Genomic DNA, 13,505 nt, shown 5'->3' with positions numbered 1-13,505 from the left:
TGCTTAGCTGCTGGGCAAGCCTTGTGGAGGGCTTGGTTGGATACCATAAAATTTATACTGCTTTAGAAAAACATAAAAAAACTCGTGGTTGATCAAAGAATTCTTTTTTTTTCTTCAAAATTTCGATTTTTTTCTCGAAAATCTGACAAACTTGGGATGAGCAAGTGAGTTCTGGAAAAACGGGCTTCACACAAACAGCGATAATTTTTACAATTATTAATTTTTTGACGTGATAACGTCTTATAATTCGATTTAGCCGGCTGCACGCACGAAAAAATGTGTCGTTACCTTGCTCATTAGTGTTACCTTGCTCATATGTAGTTACCTTGCTCATTGCATTGAATGAACTGCAAGCGAAAGCGCGGAACGAACGACAAAGCAAACAAAGCAAACGAACGGCAACGTTCGACATCTTGCTCTCTCCTACTTAAGTGAGCGTATATATGTATGTATATGCGCATATGTACATATATAAATTCACGTATTTGTATTTGCATATGCCTTCTTATTGATTATTATTAATTTGATTTACTTGAAGAATTTAAAATAAAACCAAGTTTGTTAATAATACCTGTCGTTTTAATGTTATTATTATTTTTTGACGTGATAACGTCTAATAATTCTATGTAGCCGGCTGCACGCACCAAAAAATGCGTCGTTATCTTGCTCATGCGTCGTTACCTTGCTTGAACAGCATGTTATGTTATGTTAAGTTATGTTAAGTTATGTTATGTTATGTTATGTTATGTTAAAGTATATTATGTTATGTTAATGTTACCTCATTCTCTATATCCATACAAAATATCTATCAAACAAATAAAATTAAAATTTTCTTTTGAAAAATGCAACCATTCAATCAGTATTTTCTTATGACGTTATCACGTTAAACTATCGTCAGTAAACCGACTTTACAGACAACCTCTTTTTTTTTTTGGAAATTGGATGTATTAATGCTATGTTTTTATTTTTGTAAAATAAAGCAATTGACTAAAAAAAAAAATTATTGAAAATCATAATTTTTTCGGGCCTCTGACAAGCATTAATCCCTTACATCCCCTTCAATTTAATTTTATTTCCTAATTTTTGAAAATTATATGGTAATAAATTCATATTAGCGTCCAATATGTTTTGTTCGGCACTGTATGTGTGTATGCATGTCTACCATGCAATACCTGACGAACGTCAACAGTTATAAAAACTGATTAATCATAACAATTTTACTTCCACTTGACGCACGTAGTCCAACTAAAACGTAACTGCACCCACACTCAATATCCACTTTTGTGGCACTCTTTTTTCTTTTTTTTCACGGTTTTCTCTATTTTTCAATAATTCTTTTATAGAAATTACATTTTCGTCAGTCTGTCTATTCTAAATTCTTTGAACGTGCGTTCACGCTTACAAATAAATAAATAAAAGAAAAGAAAAAACATTTGATATACGTGCATGCAACACACATAAATGTGTACAAGTGTGTGTGTGTGTGCGCTTACCTTATTATGTGGCAGTACAATGAAGGCTCCACCGCCAGCGGATTCCACAATGATGGCCAAGAATTTCGGATTCACCGCACAGAATGTGGAGTCCCAACTACTTTTTGAGACGCGTATATTGTCGTAGCATTGCTCACGTTTCAGTGCCTGACCGTAGACGTGACGAAATTTTGAACTTCGTACAACGCGAAATGACATTTTTTTGGCCGCTCTTAGTTTACTGCTCCTCTACTATAGCCGTTTACTACTACTACTACAACTACTTTACTTGCTGTAGTTATTGTTGCTAGTGATATTTTACCGCTTTTACTTAGGTTTACTATTTTTTTTTTTTTACAAAAAAACTTTATTTCTTCTTTAATTCGCCTAATTCATTTGCTATGAGTCGCCGAAGTAATGAGCTATTTTGTTTTTTTTTTAGCTTTTTTATTGCTGTTGTAATTTTTTGTTATTTTTTTTCTAACGGAAATGTTTAGATTTCCAATTGGTGTTAGTCGTCGTCGTGTTTGCTAACTTGGCTTACTTATTTGTGAATTCTTGATTGTTGACGGTTGACGATTGATGTTGCTCGATCTGTGAGTTAGGTGTTTTTATTGTTGCTATATTTGCTGTTATTTATTGTGTATTTTTGCTAGTTGATCTATTGTTGACTTTGTTTTTTTACTGTTACAAATCGTTACTAGGTAGTAGCCAAGTGGAATTCTTCTTCCTTCGTTCATACACACTTTTTAACGCGTTGAATCTGCCAATAAAAAATAAATATAATAATAAGTAAAGTACACACCAGATAATGAACAAAAATAAATAAATTTTACTAAATAGGCAAACATAAAATATAGTCGTTGCGATGCACTAACTATGTTTTGCTTGTTCGTTTTTAACTCAAACAGACTATAGAATTTGAAATGCGCCTTCATGGAGAAGTTTTTCCCCACCAGTTTCGTATAAAATTTGTTTTACAATTTCTACTGCATCTTCTAATCCTATCTCTATTCATATGTACAGTCTGTACCAGAAGAAAAGAACCGGTTTTTTTCTTGTAACTTCAAGATATATAGTATTTCGTTCTGCTTTTTTCTGCGTAATAGTCCCTCTCGAGGGCTACGACGGCAGTGCTAACTCAGGTTAGTGTCGTTCGAAACTTTCCCGTAAACGCAAAAATGAGTGAGAAGTGCGCGGGACCTTTCTTTGTGATTATGCCAAGCACAATTAGTTCTGGCTAAAAAGGGAATAGATGTGAGTATCAACACCATCGAACGTCGACTGAGGGAGGCGAACATATCCCACCATCCCACATCATCAAAACCACTGCTCTCAGAAAAACACCTTGGGGAACAACAAAGCAAGACTGTACTGGACTGATCTTCCTAGTCGCCAAACGCCAAACCCATTGAAAATGTGTGGGGAACTATGAAAACACATCTTGCCGGAAGGCCAGACCATGATTTAAAGCATCTCGTGCGTCACGTTCGCAAAATCTAGTCCTGTGTGTCGGCGAGCTAAGCGGAAAAGGTGGTTCAAAGCATGAAAAAGATGCCAGGCTATATTCGACAACGATGAAGACTACACGGCTTATTGAGTAATTGCGACTCATAGTTTTGTACATACTTTCGTGTAAAAAAAATTTTGAATATGTATCTTTCCGTTTTTCTGACACAGACTGTATATCCATTATCTATACTAATATCATATTATAAAGAGGAAAACTTTGTTTGTTTGTTTGTTTGGTTGTAATGAATAGGCTCGAAAACTACTGGACCGATTTTAAAAATTCTTTCACCATTCGAAAGCTACATCATCCACGAGTAACATGGATTATATTTTATTTTGGAAATAGGGCTCGACATATAGGTCAAAACGTGGACCCGGGTAACCTTCGGATGCGTATGTACAATATGGGTATCAAATGGAAGCTGTTGGGGAATGCTTTAGTACAGAGTATTTTTTTTTTGAACCAGCCATAATGTCGCTTACTTTTTTAACGCTTGGGGCGGAACTGAACTGTCAAATTGACAGTGTGAGTTACAATGTGTCAATATTTCTTTCTGATTTGGATGCCAAAAGGAAAAAACGTAAGTGCAACATGTAAAAATTGTTTGTGAATTTTTTTGGAGTGGATTTTGGAACAGTGAATAATTTCTTACGAAATTTGAGAATTTAATGTGAAATCCGAATGAAATTATGTGTTCGTGGAAAAAAAAATAGAAAAACAAAAAATATTGCTTATGCCAAAGCGGTTGAATAAAGAATAAAGAAATAAATAATATGAAAATCATATATTTTCTGTTCTAAACCATATCTATTCTATTTTAGTGTGCCCAGCGAAGGGGGCCGGGTTTGCTAGTTTTCAATATTCTCAATGTTCCTAGCGCGTTTATTTTTTCTTTTATTCTACAAAGATTTGTTTGCTGTTTGGCAAAGGGTAAGTATTCATTCGATAAAACTCTCACTGCTCTACAAATCTAATATATGTTAATTGTATTTTTGAGTTATTTAATTTTTTATTAGTTTTGTAGCTTAGAAATGGAATACGCAGGAGGCAAAACTCAACATTTTCGACACCTGCTCTTCTTTGCTTTTCATCCAGGTCAAAAAGCTGCCGAAACAGCCCGGCGTATTTGCGAGGTGCATGGAGAAGGTGTGATAGCTACAGCACGAAAATGGTTTCCAAAGTTCAAAAATGACGACTTTGACATCGATGACACGTCCGGCAGCGGCAGGCCTTCTGAATTCGATGAAGAACGTCGCAAATCACTTTTGAAGGAGCGGAGGAACGGTCGCCAAACCAGTCGTGAATTGGCGGAAAAAATGAACTGCGATCATAAAGCAATCATTCAATGGGATTGCCCGACAGCGCGCAACAAACGATCAAAACAGCGCTTTTTGTACCGAATCGTCACAGGAGATGAGAAATGGTGCCTATACATCAATATGAAGCAAAGAAAGGAGTGAGTGACTCCAGGACATACGCAAAAGCCGAGAGTAAGCCGCATCTTCATCCAAAGAAGATGATGATATGTGTTTGATGGGACTAGGAGGACACGGAGCACTGGAAAGTGCTCGAAAAGAATGCCACGGTCAACAAGGAGCTCAATTACTAGCGTGCATCGAGCTTTCGAAGGCAATTTATAATAAATTATGATTTATCCTTCTTGTGTATACTGCGCTGGGCAACCTATCTGTATGTGGCATCAAACTAAAACATGTGGGAAGCTCAACGACGAACGAGTAGCAGAGAGGCTGAGTGCTTGTTGTTGCAGCAGCATAAACATTTCCCATACACGTGCGGAGAATGCAGCTGAAGTGAGAGTCCTTGGCCAGATATCAATCCGAGTCGTTCCAGTAACGTAGAACCGACTGTTGTGGAGTGATAAGGTTAGATTAATCTAACCGGTAATCGGTAATTAGAAGGGGGAGGCAATATTAATCTAACCTTATCACTCATGTCCTCACAACAGTCGGTTCTACGTATTCTTCAAGAGAGTATAGAGATGCTCACTTGGAACTGGAAGCTTAGTATGATGCTTGTTTCCCCCTTCTAATTACCGATGTGGTGAATCCATTTTCAGATAAAGTAAAAAATATTATGGATGATTTCAGATTCCCTGTTTACCAGACATCCAGACACACAAAGTAAGACATAAGACAGCGATGTCGAGCTCTGGCATCTTCGACGGAAGTCATTAGACGGAAACCCCATACGCTTCCTATGTATTCCTATTAGGCAGTGTCCGGCAATGTTACCAACCACTGTATTAATGGAAGGCCAATCTAGATTGATGAGGGACCTCACTCCTTCTAGACCTGACCTAAATACCTCACAAGCGGGCTCCGTTGCCCATCTACTGCTGGCTTGCGCGATATACATCGACCTAATCCAGAGCTTAACTACTGACATTCCCACGACATTCGGTGCTTCGTAACCGGAACGACCCGGATTGATATCCGGCCAAGAACTGTGGCATCAGTAGCATTCCCCGTATATGTATGGGGAATGTTTATGCTGCTACAACAACAACAATAACAAGAGCTTACTTGAGCATAGAAGGATGCTCACATAGCGAGCAGAATTGCATTCTTTCATCGTCACTTCCCTTTCTTGCCAGCTCATCTGCGTTGCAATTTCCAGAAATGATAGTGACAAGAGACTGATAGAGCTTATCCTAAAAATTTACAAACATTTTTTTTTATTGTATTTGAGTTTGTAAATTCTAAATTATTACTTATTTTTAAGGCATTTGAAGCGGTCAATTCTAATATTTTCTCTTTTTTGTTTTGTTCTCTTTTTAATTATTTCCATTTCAAGTTTGCGAACTCGTAAATAATTTTCAGTGTCACTACGTTTTTTATATACAAGTACGTATATATTATTAAATTTGCGACCGCAAAAATGTAAATAATATTGCATAATGTCACCGATACATGTGAAGGTAATAGTAAAAATCATAACCTACGACAAATTTTCCGTAACGATTTCAGCAAAAAAAAATATTTTTTAAAGCAATAGCACACATACATATGTATAGAATTAATATGGTATTAATGTTATCAATATTTCTAATCCAATTAAATTGTATTTAAAATACAGGGTAGGCCACCAAGAGGTTTCTCTACTAACAAACCAGCCAAGGTAGCCACTAGAAGGGTCCTATCAGACTGCCTTCAAAGTGGCCTGCCCAGTATCCTTTAGCAAGAAAGACTTTCCTCCCTGGTGGAGCAAGACGCTGACCGACTTGAAAGAGAAGGTTAGGAGAGTCTTCAACAAATGTTACCAAATAAGGAACTTTCAAGATTACCGGGAAATTTTGAAAGTTTATAAGAAAGCCATTAGAGATGCGAAGCGCAACTCTTGGAAAGAGTACTGCGAATCCATTGAATCCGTAAAAGACTCGGCCAGACTCAGCAGGATCCTATCCAAGGACCACTCCTGTAAAACTCTTGTCAAAAGAGAGAACGGGGAGAAGCTGCACATAGAAAATCGAGTTAAGAAGGCTAATATAGCCTTCTACGCCTGTAAATCTATGTTCGGCAAAAAATGGGGCCTCAAGCCACGTGTCGTACTCTGGATGTACAACTTAGTGGTTCTGCCAATTTTGACATACGGTTGCCTAGTTTGGTGGTTAGCTCTTCAGAAGGGCTACAACTTCACTAAATTAGAGAGAGTGCAGAGAACTGCATGTGTGGGCATCACTGGTGCCTGTAGAACATGTCCCACCGCTGCGCTCAACGTTATACTCCACTTAATTCCTGTGGATCTGCAGGTTAAATCCATTGCTGCTCAGAGTGCTATTAGACTGAAGGAGTTTGGCCTTTGGAGACAACTCCCTGTTGGGCATAGCATCATCTTGAAGCAGATCTCCCCTTCCTTCTCTGATATTCGTACCGACCTCTCCATCCGCAAACTGTGCTTTGAGGGTTGTGCTAGGGCTATCTTTCCGAGCAGGCAAGATTGGAAAGAGGGAAGACTTGTTGCGGATATAGATACCTCTGTTTTTACTGACGGATCCAAAATGGAGTCTGGAGTAGGAGCGGGGGTCTACTCCAAATCAGCCAACATTTCGGTCTCCTATAAACTGCCGGAGACAAGCAGCGTCTTTCAAGCAGAGGTCTTCGCGATCCTGCAGGCATGCAAAATGCTTCGGGATCGCTGTTGGGAGGGAGACATAAATATTTTTTCCGATAGCCAAGCTGCAATCAAGGCACTGTCGTCGCCGTATTGCAGTTCTCTTCTCGTGAACTCCTGTAAGGAGGAACTTAAACGCCTCGAACGTGCAGGAAACATCTCCCTCATCTGGGTTCCTGGGCACAGGAATATAGAGGGAAATGAAATTGCCGATGAGCTTGCCAGGAAAGGGGCCCTCTTCTCAGACATCGGTATCCCCTTGGCCGTCGTTAAAGGGAAACTACACAACTTCTTTCTAAGAAAAGCGCAAGACAGATGGAGGTCTGTCTCATCGTGTGCCATTTCAAAGCACTATGGCCTCAATACGATATAAAGAGAACGCTTAAGGTGATGGGAACCCCCCGCCATTCAATTTCCAAACTCATTGCGGTGATCACTGGCCACTGGGTGATCGGCACTCACGCGGAGAAGCTTGGAATTCCGTACAACCCCCATTGCAGAAGCTGTGGGGATCCTACAGAGAAAGAGACTGTGGAACACTTTCTCTGCAGATGTCCGGCTTTGGCGGCTAGGCGCTTGAGATTCCTCAGCATTCCCTTTGGGGATGACTTGATGAAATTCTCCAGCCTAGATCCCTTTTCTCTCCTCCGCTACATCAACAGCACTGGATGGCTGTAGACGGTCTTATCTCCTCCCTTAATCCTTTCACAGGTAGTGGTCCACTTTATGGTATTAAAACGGCACGTAAGTGCTACTTGTAGCGTACCTGGGGTACTCTTGCCATCTTACCTACCTACCTACCTAGTCACTTGAATGAAAATGTGTTCCATGAATAACACAGCCATGATTATGTACATTCTGAAAATTCAAAAATATCGGGAATTGTTCATTTAAAAAGAGCGCGTTACACATATGCCTCAATTTTTTTGCTGGAATGTTGGTACAACTGTCCTCTATAGTGTCGCAGAGTTTGAGGGTGACCTGTCAATTAGCTTGTTTTTGGCATTTAATTATATCAGTCAACCGCAGGTGTGCTCTGTGATTTTCACTATGGATAAAAATATCGAATAAAGAATTTGTCTCTAAATTTTTTGAACATTATTATTTGAACGTGATTTCGGGTGCCAAATAGTTGAAAATGTTGCAGAAAGCGTATGGCGAGTATGCTTTATCAAAAACACAGGTCTACGAGTGGTATACGGCTTTTGCAGAGGGCCGAGAAATCGTGGAAGATTTGCCCCGATCTGGTCGCCCATCAACGTCTTCAACGGATGAAAACAAAGCCGTAGACAAAGTCAAAGAAATAGTGCTGGAAAACCATTATTTAAGTTTGAGGTAGGTACCTCATGACCTTAGCGTCTCTCAAGAATCAATTCGCAACATTTTACACCATCAATTGGGCATGAGACTCGTGGATGCTCGACTCGTTCCAAGAAAGTTGAAATTCTTTCAAAAAATTCATCGGAAGAAGGTGGCTGAAGACATGCTTGAGCAAGTGAATTCGGACCCAACGTTTATCCAGAGCAACATAGCAGGTGACGAGACGTGGGTATATGAGTTCGACATGCAAACCAGTCAACAGGCGGCTGAATGGCGCTATCCACATGAACCGAAACCCAAAAACCACGTCAAAGTCGGTCAAAAGTGAAAGTCAGGCTACTCGTTTTCTTTTATTATCATGGGTTTGTGCACTCGGAATTCGCTCCAAATGATTCTATGATAAATAAAAAATATTATTTGGAAGTTATGCGACGTTTGAGAGAGGATGTGGGTAGAAAGCGGCCCAATTTGTGGAAAGAAAACTCGTGGATCTCGCACCATAATAACACATCGCCTCACAAGGCTCATATTGTGAACTCTTTTTTGACCAAAAACTCGACAAATATCATCGAGCAACCACCGTATTCACCGGATTTAGACCCCTGTGACTTTTTCCTTTGCCCAAAACTTAAAATGTCACTCCGCGGACGCCGCTTTGAGTCGATAGAGGCCATTAAGGAGAATTCGCTGAAGAAGCTGAAGAAGATCTCTTCAAACGCGTTTCAAAGGTGCTTTGATGACTGGACCAATCGTTGGCATTTGTGTATTGCATCGAATGGAGCCTATTTTGAAGGGGAGAAAATAAATTTTGGTGATTAAACAATTATTTTGCGCTTTATTGAACAATTCCCGGTACTTTTGCGACACAATGTTTGTTATTAATTTATTATTAATATTAGACGAATTTCAATATTCTCATTTATAAACAAAAATATACTGGCTACTTTGAACACAACTTTGCTGGGGAGAAACTTATTTATGTGATACACTGCATGTGGCTGGTTTCAAAAATCTCCCAATCGAAATCTTTATATGTTTAAAAAACCACAAAAATAAAAATAAAAAAAAAACATCCGCTATATTTATTGCGTAACTTAAATTATTTTAACCCAAAACTATTCATACAAGCAAAAGCGCCAGTCATAATTTTGGTAAACTTTCGATTGGCACGGCAATTGAATAGAGATGGTAATTTTTCCCCCCCAACGCCTTTCAAAATGAAACATAAATGAAATGTTTTGACCTTCAACGAAAGAAAAAATGTAAAAGCAGTTTTTGAAAATTTGTTTTACAAAAGAATGAAAAAAAATATGCACATGCATCGAAACCTCAACACCATTTTGCATAAGACTTAAATAAACAAGCAATAACTATTTTAAACAATATGTGACAGTTTACATCATATCTTATGGGCATTTCTAAATATTTATGGTTTAACATTAACCCACTTTGTGGCGTTTAACACGGCTTCGCGTGTTGCCATAATTTCCATATACTCCTATTGTGCAAACAACCGATAGGTGTTAAATCAATGGGCTATTATTTAAGGCAAATACCATAAAAAAGTACTTTGTTATCCGATAAATTTTGGTTGGCACATTTTAACAATTTAAATATACATGCATACATACCATAATGCTAGGCTTGTGTGGTATATATGTATGTATGTATCTGCACATTCGTGTGTATGTGTATTTTCTAAAACTGTCTTTCTTAAAAACACATGGGCTGAAAAGTCCCGGGCCTAACACATAGATGGCGCTACTTTTGTTGCATTCGCCTCTTTTTCAGTTAGTACTAACCTTAAAATGACAGCTGTTAAAATTTCATGATATTCTATTCATTAGTTCGTGAGTTATTGTGCTAAAAGTCACGCTACTTTTGTTATTTTCAAAACAATGGATCATCAAGAATTTCGTGTTTTAATTTTACACTGCTTCTTGATGGGGGAAAAATACCGTTCAAGCGAAGCAATGGCTTAAAAAGTGTTATGGGACTTCGCTCCATCAGAAACAATAACAAATCGATGCTTTGTTGACTTCAAATACAGAGGTCATGATCGTAGAGACACCGATGATGCACAACGCAGTTGACGTTCAAATGCGGCAAAAAACCTCAAAAATCCCCAAAATCGTTTTGAATGATCGAAAAATCAAGTAGCGTGAGTTAGCGACATCGTAGGTAGGTAGGTGAAATGGTTGAAGTTCCAGTCTGGCACTCCTCAAGTAGCACTGAAGCGCCGTTTTGATACCATTATGAGACCTCCAACAGGCAGATATCTACAGCCAACCAGAACTGTTGTTGTAACGAAGAAGATTGATGGGATTTAGGTTGGTGCATTGGTGCACTGCCCCAGGCTGTCGAAGAAAAGAGCGCCCAGTGATCTTAGTCGTCTAACTGACAGACCCGGACATTAACAGAGAAAGTGCTCTACAGTCGCCTTCTCTGAAAGGTCCCCACAGTTTCTGCAATGGGGGTTAAATGGTAACCCTAGCTTTTCCGCGTGTGTGCCGATCGTCCAGTGGCCGGTAAACACAGTTACGAGTTTGGAAATTGAATGGCGAGGAGCCCAAAGGACTTTCTGAGTCCTCCGTATATCGTATTGGTGCCTAAGGGTTTTCGAAAAAGCACATGAAGAAATGGAGGTCCATCTTTTCTGCACTTTCCTGAGAAATAATTTATGCAGTTCCCCTTTAACAATTGTCAGTGGATGCCGACGACCGGGTAGGAGGTCTCTAAGGCCAATTCAGTCCCCTTCCTGGCAAGCTCATCAGCAATTTCATCGTAAAGATATCAAAAGAATGTATTGTCTTTATATTGCATGAGCATTTGACTATGAGAAAGCTCTGTTCACAGTGGGTGCTGTGTTTTCTCATTGTTGACCAAAATCAAGACAACGCACAAGTCAATCACAACAATGACAAAACTACGTGAATTGAACTTCGAGTTGCTCCCACATCCACCTTATTCTTCAAATTTGGCTCTCAGCGACTACTGACTGTTCGCAGACTTACAAAATGCTCACTGGTAAGAAATTTCGCTCGAGTGAAGAGGTTATCGCTGAAACCGAGGCACATTTTGAGGCAAATGTTTTCTTTGCTAGGTCCGGGAAATGTAATGAGCCGGGTACAAGAGAAGCCTTCGAAGATCTTCTAAACTGCTATCCGGCTCTCTCGAAAATTAGACTATGCTACCTGGGTGGTTGCAGCTTTGAAAGGCTAGAATCTATCCCTAAACAGGAGCTCAAGCGACTCCTAAAATTTGCGAACAGTAAACGCATCTTGAGTGATACATATTTTCGCTAAATAGGAATGTGATCTGGTATCGCTATGGACCAAAATGGTCTCTGCGTGGCTTTGTATAGCCAGCCAGTATAACTTAACCTAACCTCTGTCCGGGACTTTTCAGCCCATGTATTATATGGTAGTGCTTTTGCTTGTCAGTAGTGATGGGGAAATTTTTAAAAATTCACTGCCGAATAGTGAATTTTATAGAAAGTATTCAAAAATTTCGTTATCTCGCGTCAAGGCGAAGTGACTTGTCCACCAAGTAAATGTAATTTAAGGACATGAAATTTATTGCTGTGAAGTTTTTTTTACGGAATATGCATGATAGTAGGTTAGTTTAGGTTGACCTGGATGGCTGACAGCCATCACATAGACCTATTGGTCCTTAGTGGTACCAGATGGAGCTTGACTCTTACGTTCCCTTGTAGTAGGCTTCTTGTAATCAGCCTGTGTCTTTTGCGAATCTAATTAAGCTCTGAAGCTGTAACCCCGAGAGACATTCTAGCCTCTCATATTGTAGAGTTCCTAAACATTTCATTCGGGTTCTAGCTAATGCAGGGCAAGAGCATAGAAGGTGTTCAAGAGTTTCCCTCTCTTCTAGTTCATTGCAAAATCTGCAGCTATCATTGTTTGCAATTCCCATCTCGTGTGCGTGTGCCGCTAACAAATTGTGGCCTCTCAGTATACCTACGATAGTTCTGCTTTCCTTTCTAGACAGGGCTAGTATGAATCTGGCGTATTTATCTGCATTCTGTGTACACCTGATTTTCGCGGTTTCACAAGTGGCTGGATTATTCCACCTCCTGTCTATCCACGTTTTCAGGTCCGCAGCGATGTCATTGTATACCGTATTTAAAGGTTTCAGTATGTCGTTTTCTTGTTCGAGTTGCGCTTTTGCCAATCTCATCTACAATTTCGTATCTTGCAATGCCCTTATGTCCGGGTACCCAATAGCTGTGTAACCGTCTGTCTGCGGCTAGTCTCTTTATGGCTACCCTGGTTCTAAGAATATTTATAGATGTAATTTCATATGAGTTGATTGCCTTTATTGCCGCTTGACTGTCAACGTATATATTTATGTTGGAGTTGCTCGATGTCCTTGCAGTGCTATTTCTGCAGCCTTTCCTACCGCAAATATTTCTGCTTGAAAAATACTGCAATGGACGGAGAGCTTAATTGGCCGCCTGATGCCCAGCTCTGCGCAATAAATCCCTGCACCTACTCAGTCCATCATTTTCGAGCCGTAAGTAAATATATTAAGCGTATTGGGTTTCATACCTACCAACTATACCATACCAACTATAGAGGTGGAAATCTCTTCTTCTATTGTTCGGAATCTCTTCACCCAATTGTATTTCGGAGTCATATAGCCCGTATTGGACTCATACCTATTGAGCTATGTCCGAATATTTTACAGGCAAATTCACCCGTTGCGTTAAGGGGACAGATACCTGTAAAATTTTGAAAAAAAAATTTCTTTTTTTTTTATAAAATGTTAATATAATCCTTTAAGAATATGTCAAAACAAATTTTAGAACATAAATTTAAGTATTTCTTATATTATAGATCGTCAACCGTGACGAGTCTATTCTTTGCTTTCTAGCGTTGGGAGAGGTATAGTTACGTTGTACTCAAACTTTAGACGCCTTTTTCTCAAAACTATATTTTTCCAATTGGCGTACACGATAATTCGAAAAGTTATTGACCGATCTCCCTGAAATTTTGCACACATCTTTTTTATAATATTACTTTCTATGTAAATTTACAATTTCGAAAATTTTT

General features: G+C 39.1%; 1 protein-coding gene across 3 annotated transcripts in view; it reads right to left on the bottom strand.

Moving 5' to 3' along the window:
- Nucleotides 1-13,505, bottom strand: part of LOC129243763 (coronin-1C-A) — a 67,982-nt gene that overhangs the window by 27,678 nt on the left and 26,799 nt on the right. For all 3 annotated transcript variants that reach the window (XM_054881045.1, XM_054881047.1, XM_054881046.1), the window contains exon 2: nt 1,494-2,235. In XM_054881045.1, coding sequence (XP_054737020.1) covers nt 1,494-1,691 — 198 coding nt within the window. In that variant the 5' untranslated portion in view covers nt 1,692-2,235. The remainder of the gene's footprint in view (nt 1-1,493; nt 2,236-13,505) is intronic.

Source organism: Anastrepha obliqua, chromosome 4 (genome assembly GCF_027943255.1).
Source record: "Anastrepha obliqua isolate idAnaObli1 chromosome 4, idAnaObli1_1.0, whole genome shotgun sequence".
NCBI lineage: Eukaryota > Metazoa > Arthropoda > Insecta > Diptera > Tephritidae > Anastrepha > Anastrepha obliqua.
The sequence above is the reverse complement of the archived record's forward strand: the minus strand, read 5'-3'. Positions and strand labels throughout refer to the sequence as shown.